Source organism: Penaeus chinensis, chromosome 5 (genome assembly GCF_019202785.1).
Source record: "Penaeus chinensis breed Huanghai No. 1 chromosome 5, ASM1920278v2, whole genome shotgun sequence".
Classification (NCBI taxonomy): domain Eukaryota; kingdom Metazoa; phylum Arthropoda; class Malacostraca; order Decapoda; family Penaeidae; genus Penaeus; species Penaeus chinensis.
Window position 1 is genome coordinate 4,551,807 of NC_061823.1, and position 25,000 is coordinate 4,576,806.

A 25,000-nucleotide genomic window follows, 5' to 3' on the forward strand; every position below is an offset into this window, starting at 1 on the left:
ACACTGTGTATCGGCGTACATGTATATACACTGTGTATCGGCGTACATGTATATACACTGTGTATCGGCGTACATGTATATACACTGTGTATCGGCGTACATGTATATACACTGTGTATCGGCGTACATGTATATACACTGTGTATCGGCGTACATGTATATACACTGTGTATCGGCGTACATGTATATACACTGTGTATCGGCGTACATGTATATACACTGTGTATCGGCGTACATGTATATACACTGTGTATCGGCGTACATGTATATACACTGTGTATCGGCGTACATGTATATACACTGTGTATCGGCGTACATGTATATACACTGTGTATCGGCGTACATATTCATACTGAAATGTGCATATCATTTTTGTTTTTGGTGATGGGGATTAACTCATTGGATCCGGGTGCTTTGCTGCCCCCACACAGCCTAAAATCCGGGCATTAAGCTTAAAGTAGTGGTGACTCTCCCAGGTGTAGGGGCTTGTAAGGCTAGCCCACACAAGCACTTATGTGCACTGTCAAGAAACAAGAGTCCCTTCCTAAATACCTACAGACTCTAATCACCCTCCAAGAGTTTTGCACTCTTTAAGGAGTGGATCCTTGATGATCAGTTCTCCTGGGTCTTGAGCCTTCCTTCTTCTTCCCAGGATCCAAGGGGTTAAATACGGCATATTTCAAATTGGATGTTGGGAGAATTTGAATTGCATTTTGCCTTACCCTTATCAGACCAATAATTTGCGCGCACGTCCAAAGCAAACGCGGGAAGGAAAATGCAAACAAACGCATGAAGCAAAACACAAGACACAAATACTCGGTTGATAGAATTGGGTGCACGTATTTAGGGGAGTACAGGTATGATTTATGCGTATGTGGAAGTTGAGGTGCTGTTGTGTGTGCATGATAGGGTCTATTTTGGCTTTGTGACTTCTGATTTGCAATTTACTATAGTTTCTTGCCATTTGCCTGTCAGAATATCCTATTTTAAGGTGGTGTAATGAAAATTTTGTATCCTTACTTATCTTGCATATTAAATGCAAAGCTTAGGCATTAAACACAGCATTTCAAGCAGTCTTGTATTATAGTGTACTAGGATTGTTTTTTGTTTCTAGTATGAGATTGTCAAGTCCTCTTATATTATTACCATTAACTTGTTATTGCTACAAGTTATATGAGGATATTGCTGCAACTATATTCAGAAATAGAGGAAAACTGGTTCACAGATGCATATTGGGAAAGCCACTTATAGACAGATGTTGCCAATACATCTTGATTCAGATAAATTTTATAGTAATGTATGATAAGATGGGATCCTGCAGATAAAGGTTTGGTTTCAATGTTATATTGATGTTATTTTATGTAGAAATACCCAGGAGCTCAGGAATGTGATTTTGATTGTATTATGTTCAGCCCGTCCAACTATAGTCAGATAATTGTATGTTTTGACAAGTGTGTTTCTGAATCTGATTGCTAAGCTGAAGCAGCTTTTCCTTGCATTTCTTTTCATATACCTCTCTCAATTCCCTTTTACTAATCCCTTGTACCTTCTCCTAGTCTCTCCTGTTCTCTGCCTACAAGAGTTTTTTTCAGTGGATCAAATATAACCATGTGGAGTGCTGCACTATTTTCTGTATGCTAATATCATGTATACCTGTATGCATGCGTGTATGAATGGCAGCAGACGGGGAATGCAGATAGGTGTCAAAAGGAAAGTAGTGAGTAACTGAAAAGGACCTCCTCCCCCCACCATTTTAGAGGAAGACATGATTTCGGCAAATACCGGATTACCAATTGGAGTTTTTATGTAATTAAGTGAAAAATGTTACTACTAATTTCTTTCCAGTCTGTGCTTTCATATTGACACCTAGTTGTATTTGGATTTAATCTGTGGCCCCACGTAGTGTTCAAGATGTACACTACATGTGGGGTGGAATGAGTGAGTTGTTTACTTAGTATGTATGAAGCATTGTTGTACAATGACTTGCAGTCCCATCCACAAGGTATTAGGAAGTATCAGAAATGAAGAGGAGAAAGTTATAATGTTCTTTTCGTAACAATTGATTAATAATTAAAATATTTTTAATGTTTCTGAATTCTTAGGTCTTGTTTTCTTGAAGTAAAAAAAAAACAAGAAAAATGTAAACAAATAAGTAAAAGAAAAAAAAAAACTTGAGTATTGGAATTTTAAACTTTCTCTGGCCAGTTATAGACATAACTGCTTTTGATTTTTCATGTTGGATGACCCTGTTGATTAGTGAGGGTAGCCCTTTAACCCCTTCCCGACGGGTCACGCTGTGAGCCGTCAAAACAAACCGCTCGATCTGTGGCATGCGGCTGTATGCTGCAGTAGCACACCAAAGCGCTACGAGCCAGTGATTTGGCTTGATGTACCAAATTCCCATGCTCAAAGCTGACGTGTTGCCATTGATCTCCAGAGCATAGTTTTTATTTTTTTTATTTTCTTTTTTCTTTTTCTTCACCCGTCATCAAGGGGTTAAGTAGAATAAAGTGGGAAAGCTTCGCTGCAGTCATAGTAGTTGTGAAACCACCTTCTTATATGTTGTATGTGTGCATAAATGTGTGCGTATATGGTTTAGTGTGTGAAATTAATAAAGTTGTTATCTTTTAGCTTATATATAAATTCTGCATAAAAGATTAATGTTAATTTTTCTTTCCTCAATAGAATGCAAGTATGAATGGACCAGCCAGTGAGGAACAGTGTCAAGAGGTGAGTACATAGGTAGTTGTTTTTGTGTGACACCTAGAAAAAAGTTGGATATCTGGGAGAGGGTGAGTATGCAGGGAGTTGCTAGGACTTGGGTGGATAGAGCACATAGGAAGCAGCTTGGATTGTCTTAGTACACTTTAGAGTGAATTGAGGATTGAGTGTAATCATCATGTGCTAATATTTTGCGTTCATAAACATTTGTTGGGAATTAAAGGAAGGAAAATTGTGTGTATATGCACTAATATCTGATGCACAGATGAGATCAGTCAGCTCTTGGTAAGATCTCCAGGATTACATTAGGATCATACCTTAACATTGAAGTAACGTGAAATGGGAGGGAGTAATAAAGTAATGGGCTTTGAATGTGCTTAGTAAAGATTTATTTTTAGTTATAAAATTGACCGGTTTGTAATAACAATTGGAAAGGTTTTTTTTTTTCTAAGCATTTTGAAATGCCTAACACTTTGATATATTATTTCAAGTTGCATCTTTGTCGATACAAAACCCAATATATTTTAAGCTTGTACTGACATACAAAGTTTTGGAAAGTTCTTAATTTCACAGAAATCCATTGAAGTACTTAATATGACTGATTTTTGATTACAAGAAAAACATTGTGGTAGCTTCAAATAAAATGGAAAAAGTACCCATTGACTCGGTAACTTTTATTGGTTGTACACACCACTTTTTGTTTTTCAAGTTTCAGAAGTTTATTGTTAATGATGATGATGATAATGATAACGATAATGATGATAATGATAACGATAATGATGATAATGATAACGATAATGATGATAATGATAACGATAATGATGATAATGATAACGATAATGATGATAATGATAATGATAATGATGATAATGGTAAATATTCATATGAAAAATGGAAGTTCCATGAGGTTTTGCATCTAATCGTATCCATCATGAGCAAGCTCTGTCTGATCATAAAACTGGATCATTTCAATGATCATGGGCATTTACTGGATACTCAGCCTTTCCTTTGATATCTTTGAGCCTGTAAGATTATATCAGCTGCAGAACGGTTTTGAAGACCTTCATCCCACCACAGTTCGTACCGTGGCATATGACTTGGACATGTTGGAAATTGTTATTCCAGCCACCGTCATGATTGACTTAAGATTTTGCCCATATAGACTGAACAAAGACAAACATTTTATGCACCTTTTTTGTATAAGAACTCCATATCGAGAAACTTGCGATGAGATTTGTAATTTATGAAAGTGTAAATTCCTATCTGAGACTACGTGAAATATATCTGAAAAATATCATGGTCAGATTAGCTGTCTGGAGTGTATTTATCATGGTAGAGGCATACAAATTGATGCAAACTGAAAAGATGTTTCAACAGGTTCTAATAATATCCACATAAAGGGCAAACACACATCAAAGTGTATCAAAGTGTTAAGGGTTCTGGAAATGCTATAAATAAGGCCTTTAGTTACATAACTGTTAGGATCTTGTCTCATATGTAGAGTCCATGTCACAAATTGTGATACTGGTTTATTTTAAATCAAAGGTATACAGTCACTACATCATTCACATGCTCGTAACATTGCACACCCTTTCAGTCTCACTCATATTTGTGTTAATACTAATAAACTGATCATTGGTTTGCTCTTATTTCATTGTGATTTTTTAAGAAAAACAATTTAGAAAGGGAGGATGTACACATGCACATCAATATGCATTTATTGAGCCTACTTGCATATGCATACTTTAGTTGTTAATTTGGCAGGGATTTATTCAGTAGAATGTCGCTTATATTAAAGATCGTAGGGCAGTAAAAATATGCACTTGTATAGTGTGCAACAGCACATATTCCACGTGTTCGCAGTTATATAGTACCAAAGGGGAAAGTTAGTACTGCCTCGCTTGCTAATCTCCTGCAGGCTGTGAACTGTGAATTACCTAGTTCTCATGAATTAATAGTTCATTGCCTTTCTTCAGCAAGCAGTGCTATTCATTCACATTACTAGCAGGCCTTTAACTCTTGCGAATGTTGCCTAGGCTTTTATATTGTTGTATATTTACAGACTGCCTATAAGAATGGGTTGCTGATTTTATTATGAGATGTAGTTGCTGATCATATCAAAATTTTATGTAGCTTTTTCCATGTGGCTGAGCTCTTTCCTGCACAATGATGAACTTGCATGTCATGGTGAATCAATGCCATTAACTTCTACTAATGTATGTGTCAGTGACTTTACCCTGGCACTGCAACTATATTCCTGATAACTGATACCAAGTGTATGGGAAGTAAATTGTTTATTTTACTTTTATGGACTTTTAAAAATCTTTAGCTGGTCATTTGTCAGTTGTAATATTTTTATCAGGAGTATGGATGATGTGGTGGAGTAGTGGTCATGGTGGTGTAGGTGAGGGTTTTAAAGAGGTCACTTTGGGCACACAAGAGGTGGGTTTGGGTGTCTTAACCAAGCATGCTTCTCCCCTTTACCTTGGCTGACTAATGCTCCCAGGACAACACCTCGCGTGCCGACACCGCCAGTCTGATGTCCGCTTCCTCTGCCTCAGTCACAGACACTAACCTTTCTCAGGATCAGTCAGGAGCAACGGCAAAAAAAGCTAAAAAGAAGCGAAAGGTAAGCAAGAGACAATTGGGCTTTCCAAACTTGAATTTTTCCTTTTCTTCAGAAAGGTTATAAAGGAGCTGTCAAGTTTGCATGTTCATCAAGAGAAACCAAAATGCACACCATGGGCTTGTTAACCTGAGATTTGTCATTGGAAATACACACACTTGTTCTAATTGGCCTGACGGTTCAAATGATTTTTAGATTGGTTCATTAGCACAGTTGTCATTTATTTTGCAAACTTCTTGGTCATTGTAATTCTTATTATGGATTGATGTATGCTAAAGATATTATTATTAGGACAGTTATATTTTTTCCCTCTCAAAATTAGATAATCAACAATTTGTGTCCTCCTGAGAATCTTTTCTAAGCTTTTTAATTACGTGTGATACGAGTTTTGATTTAGTTTTTAATGAATAAAAATAGGGAAAAATTCCAAAAAATGCCAGTGTATAGTATTTATACTACATATTGTGCAAGTCTTGAGAACAGACATTCATTTTCTCCCCATCGTGACCAATCTGTATCCTTTCATATCGGTATGGCAAAATAAAAAAAGAAAAATTATGCATACATCTAAATCATTTTTTTTTTTTTTTTTTTTTTTTTTTTCCCCTCTCCCCCCCTTGCATTATCATCGGTATTTCAATAAAATTACTCTCAAGACTGACAAGAATTAAATCAGAGAAAATGTGATGTAGATCAATAAAATTGTCCGTATATTAAATTCCTGAAGTAGGTATCAGGACTAGTCATGTAACCCATTGATACCAGGAGTGCATGTATATGTGCACTGTTCACTGTTTTTCTTAAACATATAGATGGCTTCAGAAGTACTTAGTCACCAAGGAGCCATTGCTAGAACTTCATTGATATTGGCCATTGAAGGAATGAGTCAGGTAAGCATAGTAATTGAGATTCTTGGAGGCAAGCAAATTTTAAGCCATCTTGTGTGTAAACAAAATTAATAGAACAAAGCCACTCAGTGAATAGTGCACGGGCTTGGTATGACTGGTTAAGCCCATGGTGTGTTGGTTACTGAAAGAGGTGTTAGGATTTTTTTTCTCTTTTGGTATCCTTGACAAGATGCTAAAAAGGAACTGAAGAACTGGCAATTGAAAACTGTTTACAAGCTTCAGAATGAAAAGTTAATATTAGTAGGATTGTAATATCTGGATTTTGGATTGTTTATATACATATATTTTTCAAAGTTGTGATTGGAAAGAGAGAATTAAAATGTACTTAAACATTTTATTTGTATTTGAAGTAGTACTTCTAATCATTCAGTTGCCATACTTCAAGGAGTAGTTTACAGTTAATACAAAATAACAGTATGTGATTACTGTTTGAAGGTTCTGTTAAACTGTAGAAGTAGATTCCAAGATCGTTCTAGAGAGTTCATAAAGAAGGGATTGAACGTGGGATCTGCAGGCGGGGTAAGGGATGCGGATTGTTCCCAGCTGTTCATGCACCAGCAGCATGAACAGTGCCATGTATCAGCATTTTAATGCTTGGTGTAAGACTTAAATGCCTTCATCATCTGAATGTGGTTTTAGTAGAGTGTATATACTGAGCCTATCAGGTGTTGATCATTTATTTTACTTTTTTCTGTTTTCTTTTTCCTTTCCCAGTCAGTTAGAAGACATATTTTATAGAATATGCTATATCCTAAAGGTTTAGCATAGTTTTACATAGTATGCTGGATGGTGTTGTAGGTGAATATGATGTAGGCCACTTACCGAGACAGGTAAACTTTTGTGATTGCCGAGTAAAATTGATGGCCAAATCAATGTGAACTGGGCCCTGGTTAAAGTTTCCAGCAAATGAAATTAACTTAGTATAGCATTTTATTTTTTCTCTTGAAAGGCCTTTGTATACCTTGTTAAACTTGATTTTTTGGTTGATTTTGCAAACAAGAACTCCTGATTCCTGAACTTTAAACTTCATTTTTTGAAGTTCTGTCCTTTTGCCACCCCACTAACTGCATGTCCCTCTGTGCAGTTTTCTCTGCGAGGTTCCCCTCGTAAAGCTAGTAAGTCTCCCAGCAGACGTACCAGTAGGGAAGGAACAATTGTCAGAGCCGTTGATACAAAAACAGGTACAAAAAGTGGTAAGCAAAGTTCAGATGCTTAGGCAAAGAATCATTTGGCAGTAGTGGTTAAATATACAAGTTTATGTATATATCTTTTGAAAGTTATTATGGCTTTTGAGTCATTGCTTTTCAAGCATACCAGAAAAAAAAGTAAATAGGTAAATAAGTTAGATTTTATCCAAAATGTACCTCTGTGGAATAACAGTGAAAGTATTCAGTTGCGGAAGGATTGCCCTGCTTAAGCGAGTAAAGCAATGACCAGTCTGCCACTGTTTGGTGCTTCTGGGATGTTTCTTCACTTGGGAGAATTGACTGATGAGAGCCCCAGTCCTGCATAGAGGGAATTGTGCAGTGTGTAGAAATGTGAGTGCTTTTTAACCCTTTCTTGAGTTTGGCCATCATTTTTATTATTTTTTATTTTTTTTATATGTGGGAAGAAGTGGTTGACCTCGTTTATGGAAGTATATTTGCTTTTATAGTTACCTGCAATATTCAGTTGAGCAAGTTTACAAGTTAAAGGAATTTTGTGGGCCTAAACTTGTGGAATGATTTCAAAGGCAAGTCTTTTATGTCAGCAGATGTAAGAGTATAAATTGTAAACCTGTTCACAATATGTCTTGCAGATTAATGTTATAAGATGAATTATGTTCAATTTGTGGGATATTCTAGTTTTCTAAGTGTTGCATGATTTTGTAAGGTGTATTACTAACCCACAGCTTGTTAGATATCAGTCGTGGTGTCTATGTACACGGATGTTTTTCTTATTTTTGGCCTCTTTGCAGACTGTTAACCCTTTTTATTGTCTTTCAGGGATTTTTGGGAAAACTAATAGGGAAAAGCACTGACCCTTAAGGTATTTCAATTGCTCCTCAGTTGCATTGTTGTTGTGACTTTGGTTACCAGTTGCCAACTGATGCACTCCAGTTGAGATTCCTAGCTTGTTGCTTTTGTGGGTATTGTTTTAATACTTAATTATGATTTGCAGAGTTAAAAGTTTTATTTTTTGTTCCTTCCACTTTTTTTTTTTCTTTTTTTTTATAAATAGATTCCCTCCCTTACAGTACAAAATGAATTGGAGCATGGATGGAGTTTTTAGTGTAGTAACTGAAAGGCTTTAACAGTAATAATGAATGCAAAGGAGTCCATCTTCAAACCTTGTATGCATGCACATGGCCATATCTTTGTTTTTTCTTTTCTTGCATGGTTACAGATCCTGTCTGCATTCTTCGTTTTGGATGTTTTGTCTTCCTTCTCTCCTCTTTCTTTGACTTTCTAGGTATTTACTGTTTACTAACTGTAAATTTGTTTGGCATTCAATTTGCCTCTTAATTAACCCTTTTTCTCTTTCAGAAAAACATGATTAAAAATTCTCAGTTATGTGAAAAGATACTTGATGTTCTTTTTTCTGCTTCTCTTCTCCTCAGGATTATTCTTTTCCTCTCTTTACCGTAAAGTACTCTTGTGTGGATGCCAAGGCACTAGGAGTGGAATTTTTCTTTTACATTTTCATACTATGTACATATCCCACACATGCACCTCTTATGAGTTCATGACTAATGATCTAGAACACATCAAGGTTTGTAACAAAAAGTACCTAATAGTTGTGATCTCTTTTGTACATGAATTGCTTGCATGTTGTGACTTTTACCCTCTTCTTGCTTGCTCTGCATGGCTTCCAAGCCCTTCCAAATCTTTGTGACGGCTTTTAGGCTGTTGCTTTAGCTAGTTGAATGTGAAGGATCCCAGGTCTTTTACTGGGAAATCCTCTAACAGGGGTTTAATGATGTTTTATCAGGTATATCCAGTAAATATTGATACTAATACCGAGTCTGAATTAACACAAACTTGATAGAAACTTTATTTGAGGGGGTCAACAAGAGGCTGATCCTTCCTCTAAAATAGCCTGTCATCGTGAACAAATATATTAATTAAATAATGTTCAAGAATAAACCATATGTTATAACTATGAGGTAAACTGATAGGAGTGCATATGATCATAAATATCTATTGTATCTGAAGAGATACCAGAGACTAAAGTAAATGTATGCTTTAGATACACTTACAGTGGCACTTTGTATATAATTTATTGGACTGAATATATTGGTTCAGTCCATATTATAAGGAATTGTTTTATTAGACTCTGCAGGTAATGCACACACACGTTACAGTATTACCAGAAGAATTAAGACCTTTAAATATTGCTCATATTTTTTTCTTAGTTTTGGGCTGTAACTTTGTTTTATAAGCATTATATTCTCTGCAATGTATTTATTGCTGGAAAACTGCTTGTTGATTAGTAATTGCAACAAGTGCCCCCCCCCCCCCAAAAAAAAAAAGCCCCCCACCCCCCCTCCAATACACACCTAAGGTATCATATAGCATCCATAAAAGAGTAATAGAAGTTCAAATTTTGGGAACCTCTTTAATTTGGAAGAAACAAATTATATACCCAGGACGTGTTCATGATTAGTTCAGAGTGCCACTACACATGCTCTTGTTTGCACAAGATTGTTGCAGACATGTGCATTTACAAAAAAAAAAAAAAAAAAAACAACCCTCCCCCTCTTCTCTCCCCCTCTTCTCTCCCCCTCTTCTCTCCCCCTCTTCTCTCCCCCTCTTCTCTCCCCCTCTTCTCTCCCCCTCTTCTCTCCCCCTCTTCTCTCCCCCTCTTCTCTCCCCCTCTTCTCTCCCCCTCTTCTCTCCCCCTCTTCTCTCCCCCTCTTCTCTCCCCCTCTTCTCTCCCCCTCTTCTCTCCCCCTCTTCTCTCCCCCTCTTCTCTCCCCCTCTTCTCTCCCCCTCTTCTCTCCCCCTCTTCTCTCCCCCTCTTCTCTCCCCCTCTTCTCTCCCCCTCTTCTCTCCCCCTCTTCTCTCCCCCTCTTCTCTCCCCCTCTTCTCTCCCCCTCTTCTCTCCCCCTCTTCTCTCCCCCTCTTCTCTCCCCCTCTTCTCTCCCCCTCTTCTCTCCCCCTCTTCTCTCCCCCTCTTCTCTCCCCCTCTTCTCTCCCCCTCTTCTCTCCCCCTCTTCTCTCCCCCTCTTCTCTCCCCCTCTTCTCTCCCCCTCTTCAACACATCATACATAAACTTACCTGTCGGGCACACTAAAGAACAGTTAGTTGTGCAAAACTAGTAACATTGAAAGGTAACCTGCATCAGGTATTGATGAAGTTGCAAGTAAAGTAGGGTAAATACAAAGAATCTTCTAACCTATATTGTGTATGTTGTGAATGCCTTCATAATTATCATTTAGTACATGAAGCGAGTATCACCACACGATTTCAAAATTTTAACATTATACATTATACATTATTTACAGGTTGTTCACTACTTGAGATGTTTAGACAAGGATGACACATAATAGAGATAGGAATTGTAGGAGATAGGATTTTTTACTGGATACTGGGAACAGGTTTTATGCTAAAGGGAACTGACCTTTCAAAAAAAGAATACAAGATTTGGATGATATGAGATAAATGGCTTATTAACCCATTAGTGGCAAGTACATGCACTGCCAGTTTTATAAAATGTACTTAATTGTACACACGTTTGGTGTTTGTGCACCACTTTATTTTGCAAGTTTTTTTTTTTTTTTTTTCCCCCCCCCCCCCCCCCTTCCTGAGACTGGATTGAGTAAAGGCCTACCTGATCTTATCTGTTTACCCCATTCAAAACAAGCAAATCTTTTGGAAACTTTGTTATAGATATAGAATTTATATTAATCTGGATGTATTACAGCCATTCTCTTGAAAGTTTGAATATATCAAGTGTGGGGAGTAGTAAAAAAGGGAAAATCATGTAAAAAATGTAATTTGGCTTTTGTATACAATATTTTTTGGGTTTGAGGGAAGAGGAGAAATTTTACTAAAATCCTTGAAGGGAAGAAAAAAGAAAGGTCCTTGGTCAGTCCCCTAAACAGTATTGCATCAATTACAACATATGAACATTTCACATAAGTGAATAACAGTGAATGGTCATTTAGGAAGAATTTATCACAAGATCAAAAAATATTTTTGGTCAAGAGATGTAACATTTTGTACAGAAGATACAAAAGTTTCTGTATTTATATAAGGCTTTGTATTTTTTTCTTCAGTCAGTGTACTAGTAACTATTTGCTGGTAAGATTTGGCATTTTGTACAGAAGTAGTTAGCTTGAATTATCAGGATAAGAATACATTCCCCATTTTCATGATTTGAATATATTATGATAAAAAATATAACGACTAAATATTTTGTGGAGGTCCCACTGAATGGAGATTTGGATGAATTTATATTATTTTAGATATTCATAATCCCTTTCATCCCTTCCATTCTCTAAGCTAGAGCTCTAATCTGCTTTCCCAGTTAAACAAGGAAATACTAATGATTTTATTTATTTGTTGCAGGGTGCTGGGGCTAAGCAGTGAAAAATAATAGGAGGTACAAGAAGCAGCCACAACTTGCAAGAGTTTCACTGACATTGTCTATCGTCCAACCTTGGCCACAGTGTTGGAGGTCCACAGCCAGAGCAGCTGAATGCCATGAAGACTTTTGCTATTAAGATGTATTTTATACAAATATTCTTTTGTAGAATGTCCTGGAAATTGAAGCTTCATGGGAGATAGCTGTTACAAGTGAGGACCATTTATAAAAAAAAAAAAAAAAAAAAAAATTCTGAATTTTCTCTTTATGAATTTGAACAAGTTTGTTAGTTGTAAGTGTTCAACTTGCATGTATGCTTTGGAAGAAATTTTGAAAGATTCGCTCGAAGATTATTAGCTAATTGTTTGATAGGCTTTGTTTATCAGAATTGTAAACTTTGCTTTGGTTATTCTGAGTAACAAGACTGTTAAATTGAAATGAGTTGTGAAGCCAAAAGGTTTGCTCAGTTTTTGGTGGCAGTTATAAAGTGCAATGTTGTCAGTGACAGTGAAGTCTTGCAGGTCATCGTCTTTGAACCATCAGTGTGATGCAGACGGTTGTTGAGACTTGCTCATTTAGGAAAGTGTTTTTCTATTCATGCTTTTACATTTGTGATTGGTTCTTTGTTATTATCAGAAGTCGTCTTCTATGATGTAAAAGTGAAAACCAAAAGGTTTGACAGCAAGTTCTGATCACCTGTGGTGTTGTGGGTGCACTTTTTCTTTTTTTAGTTTCCATTGCTGCAAAGGGTTAGGGGCATTGCCAAGCATTGTATTTTTTGTTTACTATTGGAGAGATTCACTCTTGTGTTTTATAACGTATTTTACACTTGATGCAGCAAGAGCAATCTTAAGTTAAAAATACAAAGTTCATTCCAGTGATGATTAATCCCCTCTTTTTGAAAGGGCTATATTTTTTCTCCACTTGGACAGTGAAGTAATGTACCATGCACAGGAATAATAGTATAGTTAAATATGTATTCTAGCTTTTCATATGTTCAGACGATCTTGATATTCTTCAAAGAATTGATAATTTAATATGGATGTGTTGCAGATATAAATGGTATCTGCACTTTTTTTTTTTTTTTTTTAAGTTAACACAGCAGTGGTACATATTTTACTGACCAGTTTTGTATAACTAAATGGAAAACTATTCCAGTAGGCCATTAGGACACTTCCCAAGTTTCCAGTCCATTCTGGGTGGGCTTGCTTATGTCTTCTGGCGCCTCACGTCGGCATATCCTTTACTGTGGTAATAATCCCCATAGACCAAGATTTACTATTACTATTGTTTTGTACGGTGCAAGGAGCCAAGAACACAAGTGTGGCAGTTAGTGTGGTTGTCCTTGGGGCGGGTAGCACGGGTTGGGACCAGGAAAAACAAATAGCAGGTCGTAGGGGGATCAAAGGGCAATCTGGTGCTTATTCTTTCCCAACAGGCAGATGACCTGAGCCTGGATGCTCTTGTGGGTTGGGGTTGTAATGATACACCTTGGAGGATGTAGGTCCTTCCTTTTTTTGTCTTTGTATTTGTGCTGAGGTGAATCTATTTGACATGGCATTACATCTTCCAACTCTGAAAGATCGCAGTCTAGACTGATAGGGGTTGCCTATTCCACATCTGAACACATTCTATTCTTTTTATAATTATTTTTTTGAATCTGTAATTCCAAGGGTATACGGTGATTTTAAGGTGTGGTTTGTCAAACTGCTTGTGATGGGGCTATTATACATATGCTAAATAGCCCCAGTTATATCTATAGAATAGTCACCCAAGAATTAAATCATAGCCAGTAGGTATTACTGATTAGTATAAATGCTTTACAAGATCAAAGTGGTGTTTAAAATTGGTGCCCATGTGCTGCCCAGCCTGGCGTGTGAGATTGTTACCTGGTGAGATTGGACCTGGTATTCAAACACAAATACATGGTTTATCAGTATCTTGAACTTTTCTTCAACCTTCAAATATGTTATTTCAATGTTATTTGATTGTGAAGATTATGACAATGAATATCATCATCCGTAAGGATCTCCTATTTTTCATACATTCAAGATATAAAGAATTGAAGAAATTAGTACCTTATTTGATTTGTGGTGTTTTGATCCCCCCCCAAATATCCCCCAGATCTGGGATTCCTCTGGTAATCTGAGAACTAACCCATAAATCAGAGGATTAGAATATATGAATACAACTGTTAACCACAGAAAAAGGTTAAATAATCTAAGAGAATGAAATGCTGTTTCCAAATTCAATTCAGTTAAACTAGATTAACAAATGGTACTCAAATGATAATAGAGAAGAAAGTAATTTCTGTGTATCACTTGATGGCCTTGCTTGAGACTTTGTCGACTGGATTGAAAATATTTAAACCGAAACCTCACGAGAATGTAAAACTCGTACAAAATTCCTTGTGTAGAGAAATGGGCATATCATCATCTATGCAAATTACCGCTCAGGTCCTCAAAGGCATTACACACTTCAAACACTGAAGAATTTGAGGTAAATATGTGAATTGACAAACATGTTTGTTTCTGTAATTGTAATGGCCTCTCCACCTAAGCGAGCAAAACTGTGGGTACCAGTAAAAGTAACGTTACGGGAGAAAAAACAACGGGAAAACTACTTGTTTACCGAGTCGTTTACCCGCCTATGACTCAACACTTGTACTCGTATCCGCCGTTTATGCCCGCTCATGTGAATAGTGTCCAGCGGACATTGCACTCATGTTGGTTTGCCTGTCAATTTTGCCCGAACAATGAATGTGCTCGATCTGTGAACGATGTTTAAGGATATTCCCTACGTTCACTTCGATGTGGCCCAAACCGCTCGGAGTGAACGGTTTCGACGCGCAAGGCACCTATCAGCTGATTATCGTAAGCAAATTCTCCTTGCCATTGAGACTTGTTAGTCGTTTTTCGGATTGAGACTTTAATAAGGGCTCGAAGCCAATGTGCAAGACTTCCATCTCACACTCACGTTAATGACTAACTAAACTTGAAAGGCAAAAAGATGTATATGTTGCAGTTAGACAGTTTTACTTTGGAGGCTCTAAGTTGGCGGCCATTTTGGTTCACAAACGGTCGCGAGGCGAAGCGAACTACCTCCCACTCTCGCCCTGTTTGCAACGCCTCGCGAAACGTTTTGTCAGGCCGATCGTTCACTTGGCTTTGCCGCTCAACGCACGGTGCACTTTGCCCAAGTGAACGCAGGGATTGATTTGAGGTCTTCATTTGTTTCCATGCTGTTCGGGTTTACAAGACAGATCAATAGTAAGTCGAGTAAGGTAGAGTTACAGTTCAATGTGAATTTTGAAAACTAGACCTTTGGCCATGTGCTGCACGATATTGACAAAACTCCCCATGCACCTTGCCATTAGTGTGCTTAAGTCTTTGCTGATTGTCACGAGTAGCGATTACTAACGAAATCGTAGTTATCTGTTCATTATGCATGGAGTTTCACATATCCATATATCAAAACATGAACTAGTCCAGAGAATGTCCATTGCAAATGCAAATCTGGCGCTCATTCGACAGACGTCCCGAACACATTCGCGATCTGCCCAGTGAGCCAACCCGGAATGGGAATGGCGATGCTTGTCAGGTTCTTGTATTTAAGAGGTATTTTAGAGTGCCCTTACTATGACATCGCGAATGCGCTGTGTGTATGTTTGTACAAGAGTAATGCACTGGGAAAACTAAACAAAGCAACTTATATATTTTATTAGTTAAAAATTATAGATATTTATTGCCACCATTACATCGTAAAACCATTTTGCATGCAAACAAAAGAATGGTACACTACTTTAAGGAAGAACAAGTAGAGTGAGGACATGAATATTGGATATGAAGAGCAGCGTTTATGATCAGGAGTAACAAGTCATCAATAGAAACCTTGGTCTACACACTATACTGGTCGAGGCCAACTAACTGCACGCTCGTGTCCCACAGGCGTTTGGCGTCCTCATCCGACAGACCGTTCGGGTGTGGTGTCTTTTCTGCACAGTCACTGGAATACATTGCACGTTTTCAATACTAATATGTATGTAATGATGAACATTTTGTACCATGATGCTAGCGTCGCAAAAGTCAAGAACCTAAGGTAATGCAAATACATGTGCTGCAAGGTAACAAAAAATAACTTAATGTACTAGAGGCATATTGGAAATTCTTGCAAGTAATTCAAACGGAAGCACTGGATGAGTGGAAACTAGTACATACCTTTCCCTCCCACACCCTCCCCCTCCCCCCAAAAAAAATGTATCTGCATTGAGAACGATCTGGTATTTGAAGTCGATCCTCACATAAATTTTGAAGCCATCTTGAAAAGAATGAGACTGGAAATTTTGTACATGTTCACCCCCCCCCCCAAAAAAAAAAAAAAAAAAAAAAAAAAATCCTAAGAAAGCAGTAATACTATAGACATCACACAGTGGAATATATACAACCTGGAAATATAAAATAACGAATACACATGCGATCTATAATTGTGAAACCTCTATTCCTTACCTGTAATACTTCCCCGACTGCGTGGCGAGCGACTCGTCCACCGCGCAGTAGATAGTCGTCTGGGCGCCGCGGACCACTGTCTTGAAGAAGAACTTCCCGAAGAAGTGGAAGGCCCAGTGGATGAAGGAGTTGACGGACTCGTGGATGTGGCGACCTAACTCCGTCTGCACAACACCGGGGTGGAGGGAGTAGGCCGTCACTCCCGTGCCTGAGGGAAGGGGGAATGGAACGTTATATAGTATGGTTTGGGGACTTGTATATGCAGGGTCTCTTTATTATTGCAGCTGTCTTTTTTCTTTCAGTAAGTATATTTATTTATTTATTGCTTTCTGTCTCTCCGTCTCTTTCTCTCTCTGGCACTGCCTGTTTATGTATCCCAGTGTTTTTTATCTTAATATCATAGACGTTATGCTATCAATCCATGAATTTACGCCCCTCGCGACGCATCGCAACAAAGCACAAGGAAGACAAGGCTCTCAATAAATGTTTTCGGCCAACACGCAGGAGTGGAGATGGCCATTCGAATTTAAGACATCCGCTGAGAAGAATGCCGTAGGGGTTGGATAGCCTGCCTACCTGCACTTGTATGGTATTTAAGCCATCATTAGCATATCCATAGTCACCAGTGATTATTCTGGAACCATATCACCAGTCTGTATACGAAATAATAATAGCCCGATCACTCAGATCCCTGCAATACACTGTATTTCTCATGGAAACTGTAACAAACTAGTAAAAGAAGGCAACGTAGATTTATTGGTAAGCTGTCCTCTAAAACAACCTTTTTTTTCTAATCACACAGAATTTACAATAGCACAGGCTTACTAAACAAACGTACACACTGATTTATCAGCCGTAAGCCTTAAGAAACAAAAATCATTGTGCTGTTAATCGTTGGTTTTGTGGTTGTGCAGTGACATGAACTCCGCCTGTGAGAATTCGTGACTCGTTAACACGGATTCGTGCTAGGTCCAATCTCATTCACAATATTCACTGATGATTTTAAATTATCAAAATCTGCTATATTCAACTGCTTCTGGAAACAATTTGTGTTAATAAGAAAGTAACAGACTCGCACACAAGTCAAGATATTTTCGATAACAGTATCTCAAACTGAATCGGTCCCTTAAATTTTTGAAAATTACTACCGATACAACTAACGAATTCAACGAAAGTTTATCAGAACTAAGCAGTAAGTGAAAAAAGGAGTATGCACTATTATATAACCTCTGAGAATTTTTTATTAAACTTTTATTAAAAAGTTATATGCACAATGCTATACCTACATCACACAAAACACAAGACTGCTGCTGTGCAAAATTAAACCTTTCAATGTTATCAACTATTATTGAAATGCACTCTAACATTCTATATACTGCCCTTCTCATAAACCACACAATTGAAGATCCGTCATTTCAGCTTTTTCTGGTGGGCAAGGTCGGCGAGCCCTTCCAAGATTTTTTTTTTTTTTTTTTTTTTTTTTAAATGAGCTATTCTTGGAGCATTTCAATGCTACGACCAGAGCTATAAAGGTGTAATTTAAGGGGGGTGGATCTTGAGGGTGTAGCGGGGGGGGGGAGACAGACCTTGAGGGGCCAATTGACCCCCCAGCACCTCCCCCCCCCCCCCCCTAATGATGCCCCTGCTCACCCATAAATCCATACGATATCCTAATTAGCTACAAAGGATAGGCAACGTATCAGGGCAGGTTGACTTCTACGGCCGTATCCCCTGTCGGAATGGCTCCATCAATTGCTATATATAAATAGCCCTTGGCTCCTTTGCCTTCGCCGTCGCCTTCGCATTGCCACACCCTTAGTCGCTTAGCTTTCGCTCTGAATTTCGGGCCCTATCACACTAGCACTCTTTACGTCACTTTTTGCGTTTCGTTATGAACTTTTCCTATGTAAATGGAGTAACTTTATCACACTACCAAGGCAGCAAGCATAGGTCATATGTAAACAAACTTTGAAATGTTCTTGAATATTAATTTATGTTTACATTATCTTATTTTTCAATAAAAAAAAAATCTAGTTGCACAGAAACACAACATCAAGACGGAAATTAATCACACGGAAACGGTAGCAACCTTCTTCGTCTGGGAGGCGTGTGCAATCCTCGCGGAAAGTCTCAAATTCGGACGGACACGCAAAAAATTACGGAGAAAAGCTGGTGTGATAGGGCCTTAGACTGTTAGCCACATTTTCTTGAAAAAGAAACTACTCCATTTATATATCATGAATGGTGACCACGTTACACATAAATCACAATCATAAAAAAAGTTTTAAATAAATACATAAGTAGAACTAGAATATAATATATCACTATTATAAAAGAAAAAATGTTTTAATTTCACTTTCTCTCTCCCTCTTCCTCTTCCTCTTCCTTCTCTCTCTCCCCCTCCCCCCTCTCTCCCTCTTTCTCTCCATTTCTCTCTCCCTCTTTCTATACCTATCTATCAACCGCACTGTCTGCCACACTTACCTCTGAGCTTGTGCGCGAGTTCCCGCGTGAAGAGGACGTTGGCCAATTTGCTCTGGCAGTAGGCCTCCTTGGCGTCGTACGACTTAGTGAAGTGCAAGTCTTCCCAGTGCATCCTTCCCTCTGCCGGTGGGAGACGACCACGCAGACGTGTGAGCAGGGGAGGGCAGTGGGTGGGAGGATGCCTACTTTGTCACTTTATATAAAGGATGGTATATGCACCTTTTCCTTGCGTGGATGTTGCTCGGTAGGGAATGTGAACGGATAAATCCACGAATGAAATTACTTGTGCAAACAGTTTTATGAAGGAGGAAGTGAAATGATTAATGATGAATATTCGAAATGGGCAATTAGAAACGAAAAAACGGTTCAAACATTAAGGTAATATTTAGGGAGATATCCAGAAAATTATATATACAAGAGCTGCACGAGAAAGAGGCAAAGACAAACCAAAGGAATTTGCTAATAGCCAAAAATGCTTAAGCGGCAGAAACTTTATTAAAATGTATAGGTCAAGCCAAAGGAAGCAAACTCACGCGTGTGGGCGATGGAGGACACGTTGACAATCCTCGAGGGAGCGGCGGCCTTCATCTGGTCCAGCAGGAGCAGCGTGAGGAGGAAGTGGCCCAGGTGGTTGGTCCCGATTTGCATCTCGAAGCCGTCCTTCGTTTCCCAGCGAGGGCACATCATCACGCCTGCAGGGAGGGCTCCACGTTTATATCTTTGTTAATTACTCCAATTCGTTTCTTTTGTCTGTGGAGGACGACATCCTCTTATTGCCGACCTCGCTTGCAAGTAGTATTTTCTCTCTGACTTTCCACTTATTTTGCTATCTATCAAGTGGTCTCTCTCTCTCTGTCACCCGATTTCCTTAAGACTCACCTGCATTGTTGATAAGGATGTGAATCTGCGGCTCCGTGTCCCTGAGGGCGGCGGCGGTGCTGCGGATGGACTCGAGCGAGGCGAGGTCCAGGTGGTACACGCCCACCGTGCTGCCTGTCTCCTTGTTGATCTCCTCGGCCGCCAACCGCGCCTTGTCCAGGTCGCGGCACAGCATCACCACGCGGGCGCCTGCAAGGCAATGTTGTGGAGTATTTTGGGTTGAAGTCATCAATCTCCATTAATGGAGCATATGGCTGTCTTTTCCACAGAGAGAGAGGGAAGTGAATTGATAAGAAGCACCGATCAGAATGATAAATAGGCACCGATAAGCGCCTTCCCACCTCGCTTGGCCAAGTCCCTGGCCGTCTCCTTGCCGATGCCCGTGTTGGCGCCCGTGATAACCACCGTCTTGCCGTCCAGGCGCGCCTTGCTCCTGCACGAGGGTCCCTGAAGCCACGCCCGCAGTGCCAGCAGCGTCGCCCCGGCGCCCGCCACTGGAAGCAGCAGGAAAGGGATAACAACTTCCAGTCTCGTCTAAATTATCCTGTCTAATTCGTAGTTGTTTACCAAATGTACTTGAACAGTTTACATTGAATATTGCCATTACACAAGAGCAGATTAACATCTTTAGTAAACAATCATGAACTGACGGGATAAATGCTGTATACTAGCATGACCTACTTAGTCACAGCCTCGCAACTTCTATAAGAAAATCGTGAAATATACACACACACACACACACACACACACACACACACACACACACACACACACACACACACACACACACACACATATATATACACCAAAGTTATTGGTCGTACATCCAAGTGGATGTAGGGGATATGCTTTCCGTCCCGACTTTGACCTCAACATGCAGACGTCAGCATGTTAGTACTCACACACACATATACTTTGTATTCATGTATGTATGTATGTGTATGCACACACACACACACACACACACACACACACACACACATACACACACACACACACACACACACACACACACACACACACACACACACACATATATATACACCAAAGTTATTGGTCGTACATCCAAGTGGATGTAGGGGATATGCTTTCCGTCCCGACTTTGACCTCAACATGCAGACGTCAGCATGTTAGTACTCACACACACATATACTTTGTATTCATGTATGTATGTATGTGTATGCACACACACACACACACACACACACACACACACACACACACACACATACACACACACACACACACATACACACACACACATACACACACACACACACACACATATACACACACACACACATCAGGGGCGTCATTGTTTAGGTAATCATTGTTGGTGGTTCTCAACTCACCATCATATCTAGGATAGACTCACCCACTAGCGTATCTAGTTTGATTTACCCAGTGTATGTGTAGCCACATCCACCCTTCGTTTCCCCTTTCTCTAGCTCTTCACAACAGGTTTGACCAATCTGCCCAAGCCATGACTTCCTAGGTCGTCCCACAGACTTCCTCCACCCAGGGCTATTTTGAACAGAGACAACCTGGTGGGCAGGATCATCCGGTGGGAAACGAGCCAGGTGGATGTATAGCCTGAGTTGGTGATCACAGATTGTGCAAGTAACAGGTCCTTTACCAGTCTCACGGTTTAAATGTTGGTTTGACACATGGTTCTACCAACTGCACCCCCATGATCCGGCACAAGGACCTGTTACATAAGGCATCAAGACGAGATTTTAAGGTACAATTTTAATGCCAAACCTTACTACTCTATAGTAAAACTGGCAGTATCAGGGCTTTGAAGACATGTAGCTTGGTCCTTCTGTACATGCACCGGCATCTCCAAATACTCATATCGAGAGATTTCATGACCTGACTTCCAGGTATGACAGCCCATATCTGACCTGCACTGAACTGCACTGCCAAGGTTTATAAAGCTCTCTGTTACCCCAAAGTTCTCACAGCAAGCATGTACTGACTGAACACGATCTCCAAGCAGGCCCCCAAGGTCCTGGATCTTGGTCTTGGTCCAGGAGACCTCTAGCCCCAGGGGATGTGCTTCACTGCTAAATGCAAACTTAAATAGAATAGCAAGATCGTCAGCAAAGTCAAGGTCGGTAACCTTGATATTGCCCACAGTGACTTTGGACAGTATCCAGTCCAGTCCAATCCAGTATCCAGTCCATGTGAGTGTTGAAACATGTTATTGCAAGAACACAGCCTTGCCTCACTCCTGAACTAACAGAGAAGAAGCTCGACAAGCCCCCACCACACTGTATAGCACTTTCAGTACCAGTATACAAGCTTGCTATTAATCCAATAATCCTTGTTGCAATTCCTCTTAGTCAAAGGATCTCCCAAAGTGATTTTTGATGCATCGTATCAAATGCCTTCTTGAGGTCGATGCAAGCTGCAAGCAGCCCATGCCCGAACTCACGTCTGCGCTCTACAATGATTCAAAGTGCCAGGATATGGTATATTATGGGCTTACCAGGAAGGAATTCAGATTGCTCCATCCTTTGACACCTCAGCAGGTGGTCTCTGATACGGCTCAGAAGGATGTGAGCGAGAACCTTGCCTGGTATACTGAGTGGTGTAATGCCCCCAGAGAGGGATGACCACACCCCTCAGCAGGTCAGGGGAATGGTATCAATCTGCTAGATGGCAGCTAGGACAGCATGTAAGCCCCTCGCTATGGGTTCTCCACCAAAAGTTCAGCTGGGATGCCGCAGACACCCGCTACCTTACCACTCTTCAACCTGGAGATTGCCATCCTGACTTCAGTCAGGGAGGGTGGATCCTCGCTGATGAGTGGGTCTGGTAAAGGAATCTCAACACTACCCGCATCCAAATTAATTGTTGATGGATCAACCTGGTACAGCTGCTCAAAATACTCAGCCTAACGCTCTCACACCCCAACAGGATCTGAGATGATCTGGCCACTTGTTGAGAAGACTGCGGTCCTCTGCGAGGAGGGCTTGAAGTTCAGTTTTCTCAAGGGCTTTGTAGGCAGGACGAAGGTTATTTACTAGGAAATGGCTTTCGACTTCCTCAGCAAGATTCCTGATAATCTGTTCGTTGTCCCTTCTCAGCTGTGACCTGGGTCAGCAGTAACTTCCCAGTCCTGCACACCAGGGAACAATGCAAGTTGCGATCCCCTGACAGTTGAGCCATGCAACAAGCATCTGTGGCTTCCAGTGTTTCCTGCGAGATGAAATTCTGTTTTGCTCTTGAGCGTTCACCAATCGGCTCTGAACAGGGTCCATCACTGTGTGTGTTTGTGTGTATATGTGTATATGTATGTGTATGATGCACACACACACACACACACACACACACACACACACACACACACACACACACACACACACACACACACACACCCTCACCCTCACCCTCACACTCACACTCACACTCACACTCACACTCACACTCACACTCACACTCACACTCACACTCACACTCACACATTCACAGGCACGCACGCACACACACGCACAAACACACATGTAGATACATATATGTGTGTGTATATAGTGTATATATATATATATATATATATATATATATAATATATATATAAATGCATACACATCTTCATAAACAAATGTTTTGAAAAAAATATTCCCCAGCAAAGTGTCAAATCGTGCGTGAAGTAAATATGCCTGCGCATACATCAGTCCCACATTATGATTTTATCCTTTTAAACTTCAATACTTTTCTGCGAGTCCAAACAAGAGCACTTCACAAACTACGAGCAGCACCAAACGACTCCCGATACTTGATTTCGTGAAAGCCGAGGGTCCTTCAGGGTCTCTTCCACAGCCCTCTCCCGGGACCTGGATCCTTGCACACTGCGATTCCCTCACCTTACGCCTACAAAATCCTCCATCCATCCATCCCCCCTCCCCCCCCCCCCAAAAAAAAAGCCGATTCATGCCATACCTAACTGCCTGTGCAGGTTGGCTTTAGTCCTTAGTGCCAAGACAACAGCACGCCCTCCATAGTAGCGTGTCACTCTCTGGCATTCTCAGGGTTTGGCACGCATCGGATTACTGGATCAGCCTCCACGATTCTCCTTTTGCCTTGTTCGAATACAATGCAAGTTGAGTTTAGCTTAACCATGCTGTACGTCACGTTCCGCGTGGCTGCATCTCCGGTATTTCTTTTGTGTGAGGCTCAAATGATTCCGTTAATGTTCGATTCTATTGTGGTTGCACGAGTTATGAATTAAGTGACAGATTGAAAGATATCTCGCATGGTGGTGAATTATTCTGAACGAACTCACGGAGACGGTATAAGAGAAAAAAAGACGAAAATGAAGATCAAAATATATGTTCATAATTCTGAACACAAACATATATATTTGATATACGTCCAGAATCACACAAAACTCGGACATTTCCTTCAGAAAAAAAGTAAAAAAAAAAAAAAAAAAGTGTTCTGCAATGGACAAACCAGTGTTTGACGTATCTGTCAAAAAAAATTACCTGATTCATGACTGTGATGATGATGATGATGATAATGATGACTGTGATGATGATAAGGATGATTGTGACGATGATAATGATGATAATGATGATTGTGACGTTGATGATGATGATAAGATTAATAATGATAATAACAAAATAATAGTGATAATAATAGTAAAAATAATAGTAAAATAATGATAATAATATTAACGATCACAGTCACGATAACAATAATGATGATGATGATGATGATTGATGATGATGATGATGATGATGATGATGATGATGATGATGATGATGATGATGATGATGATGATGATGATGATGATGATGATGATGATGATGATGATGACGATAATGATAATCCCAAGGATAATAATAATAACAATAATGAGAATGAGAATGAGGTTATGAAAATTCAGAAAAAAGTTAAAATTATGATAATGATAATAATAATGATAAGGAAGATAACGATGATAATTATGATAATAATGAAGACTATAATAATAATCATCACGTTAATAATAAAAATTACGACATTTGTGAAAATAATAGAAATGATCAAAAGGTAAAAAATGTGATTATGATGCTAATACTTATAACGATGATAATCAGGAATGAAAATGACAAACGGAAACAAATGAATGCTATGAGGGCGAAGAAGTCGATGGAGAAGAAAAAATCACAAAGAGGCAGAGGCAGGAACGGCAGCAGATCAGCGAAGGAAACGGCGGGAACGGCGGCGGGAACGGCGGCGTAACCCAAAACGCGCAGATCCCGAAACGGAAACGGCATTGAAAACAAGCTTGCGTTCGAGGGTGTTTTATGTCGCCATTA

At 39.6% G+C, this 25,000-nt stretch overlaps 2 protein-coding genes across 27 annotated transcripts in view; one reads left to right on the top strand and one right to left on the bottom strand.

Annotated features, from left to right (window-relative positions):
- The window catches only part of LOC125025640 (ribosome-binding protein 1-like), a 74,718-nt gene extending 60,956 nt beyond the window's left edge, over window positions 1–13,762 (top strand). For 13 of the 23 annotated variants that reach the window (XM_047613708.1, XM_047613718.1, XM_047613710.1 and 10 more), the window contains 4 exons: window positions 2,686–2,730; window positions 5,228–5,350; window positions 7,340–7,436; window positions 11,808–13,762. In XM_047613708.1, coding sequence (XP_047469664.1) covers window positions 2,686–2,730; window positions 5,228–5,350; window positions 7,340–7,436; window positions 11,808–11,821 — 279 coding nt within the window. In that variant the 3' untranslated portion in view covers window positions 11,822–13,762. Of the gene's footprint in view, window positions 1–2,685; window positions 2,731–5,227; window positions 5,351–7,339; window positions 7,437–8,240; window positions 8,284–11,807 lie in introns of all 23 variants that reach the window. The other 10 variants (XM_047613721.1, XM_047613726.1, XM_047613730.1 and 7 more) reach the window with 5 other exon arrangements.
- Window positions 13,763–15,526: 1,764 nt separating this feature from the next.
- Window positions 15,527–25,000, bottom strand: part of LOC125025642 (retinol dehydrogenase 13-like) — a 26,617-nt gene continuing 17,143 nt past the window's right edge. For 2 of the 4 annotated variants that reach the window (XM_047613732.1, XM_047613733.1), the window contains 6 exons: window positions 20,033–20,185; window positions 19,692–19,880; window positions 19,346–19,504; window positions 18,813–18,932; window positions 16,329–16,536; window positions 15,527–15,828 (listed from right to left, as the gene is read on the bottom strand). In XM_047613732.1, coding sequence (XP_047469688.1) covers window positions 15,720–15,828; window positions 16,329–16,536; window positions 18,813–18,932; window positions 19,346–19,504; window positions 19,692–19,880; window positions 20,033–20,185 — 938 coding nt within the window. In that variant the 3' untranslated portion in view covers window positions 15,527–15,719. The remainder of the gene's footprint in view (window positions 15,829–16,328; window positions 16,537–18,812; window positions 18,933–19,345; window positions 19,505–19,691; window positions 19,881–20,032; window positions 20,186–25,000) is intronic. The other 2 variants (XM_047613736.1, XM_047613735.1) reach the window with 2 other exon arrangements.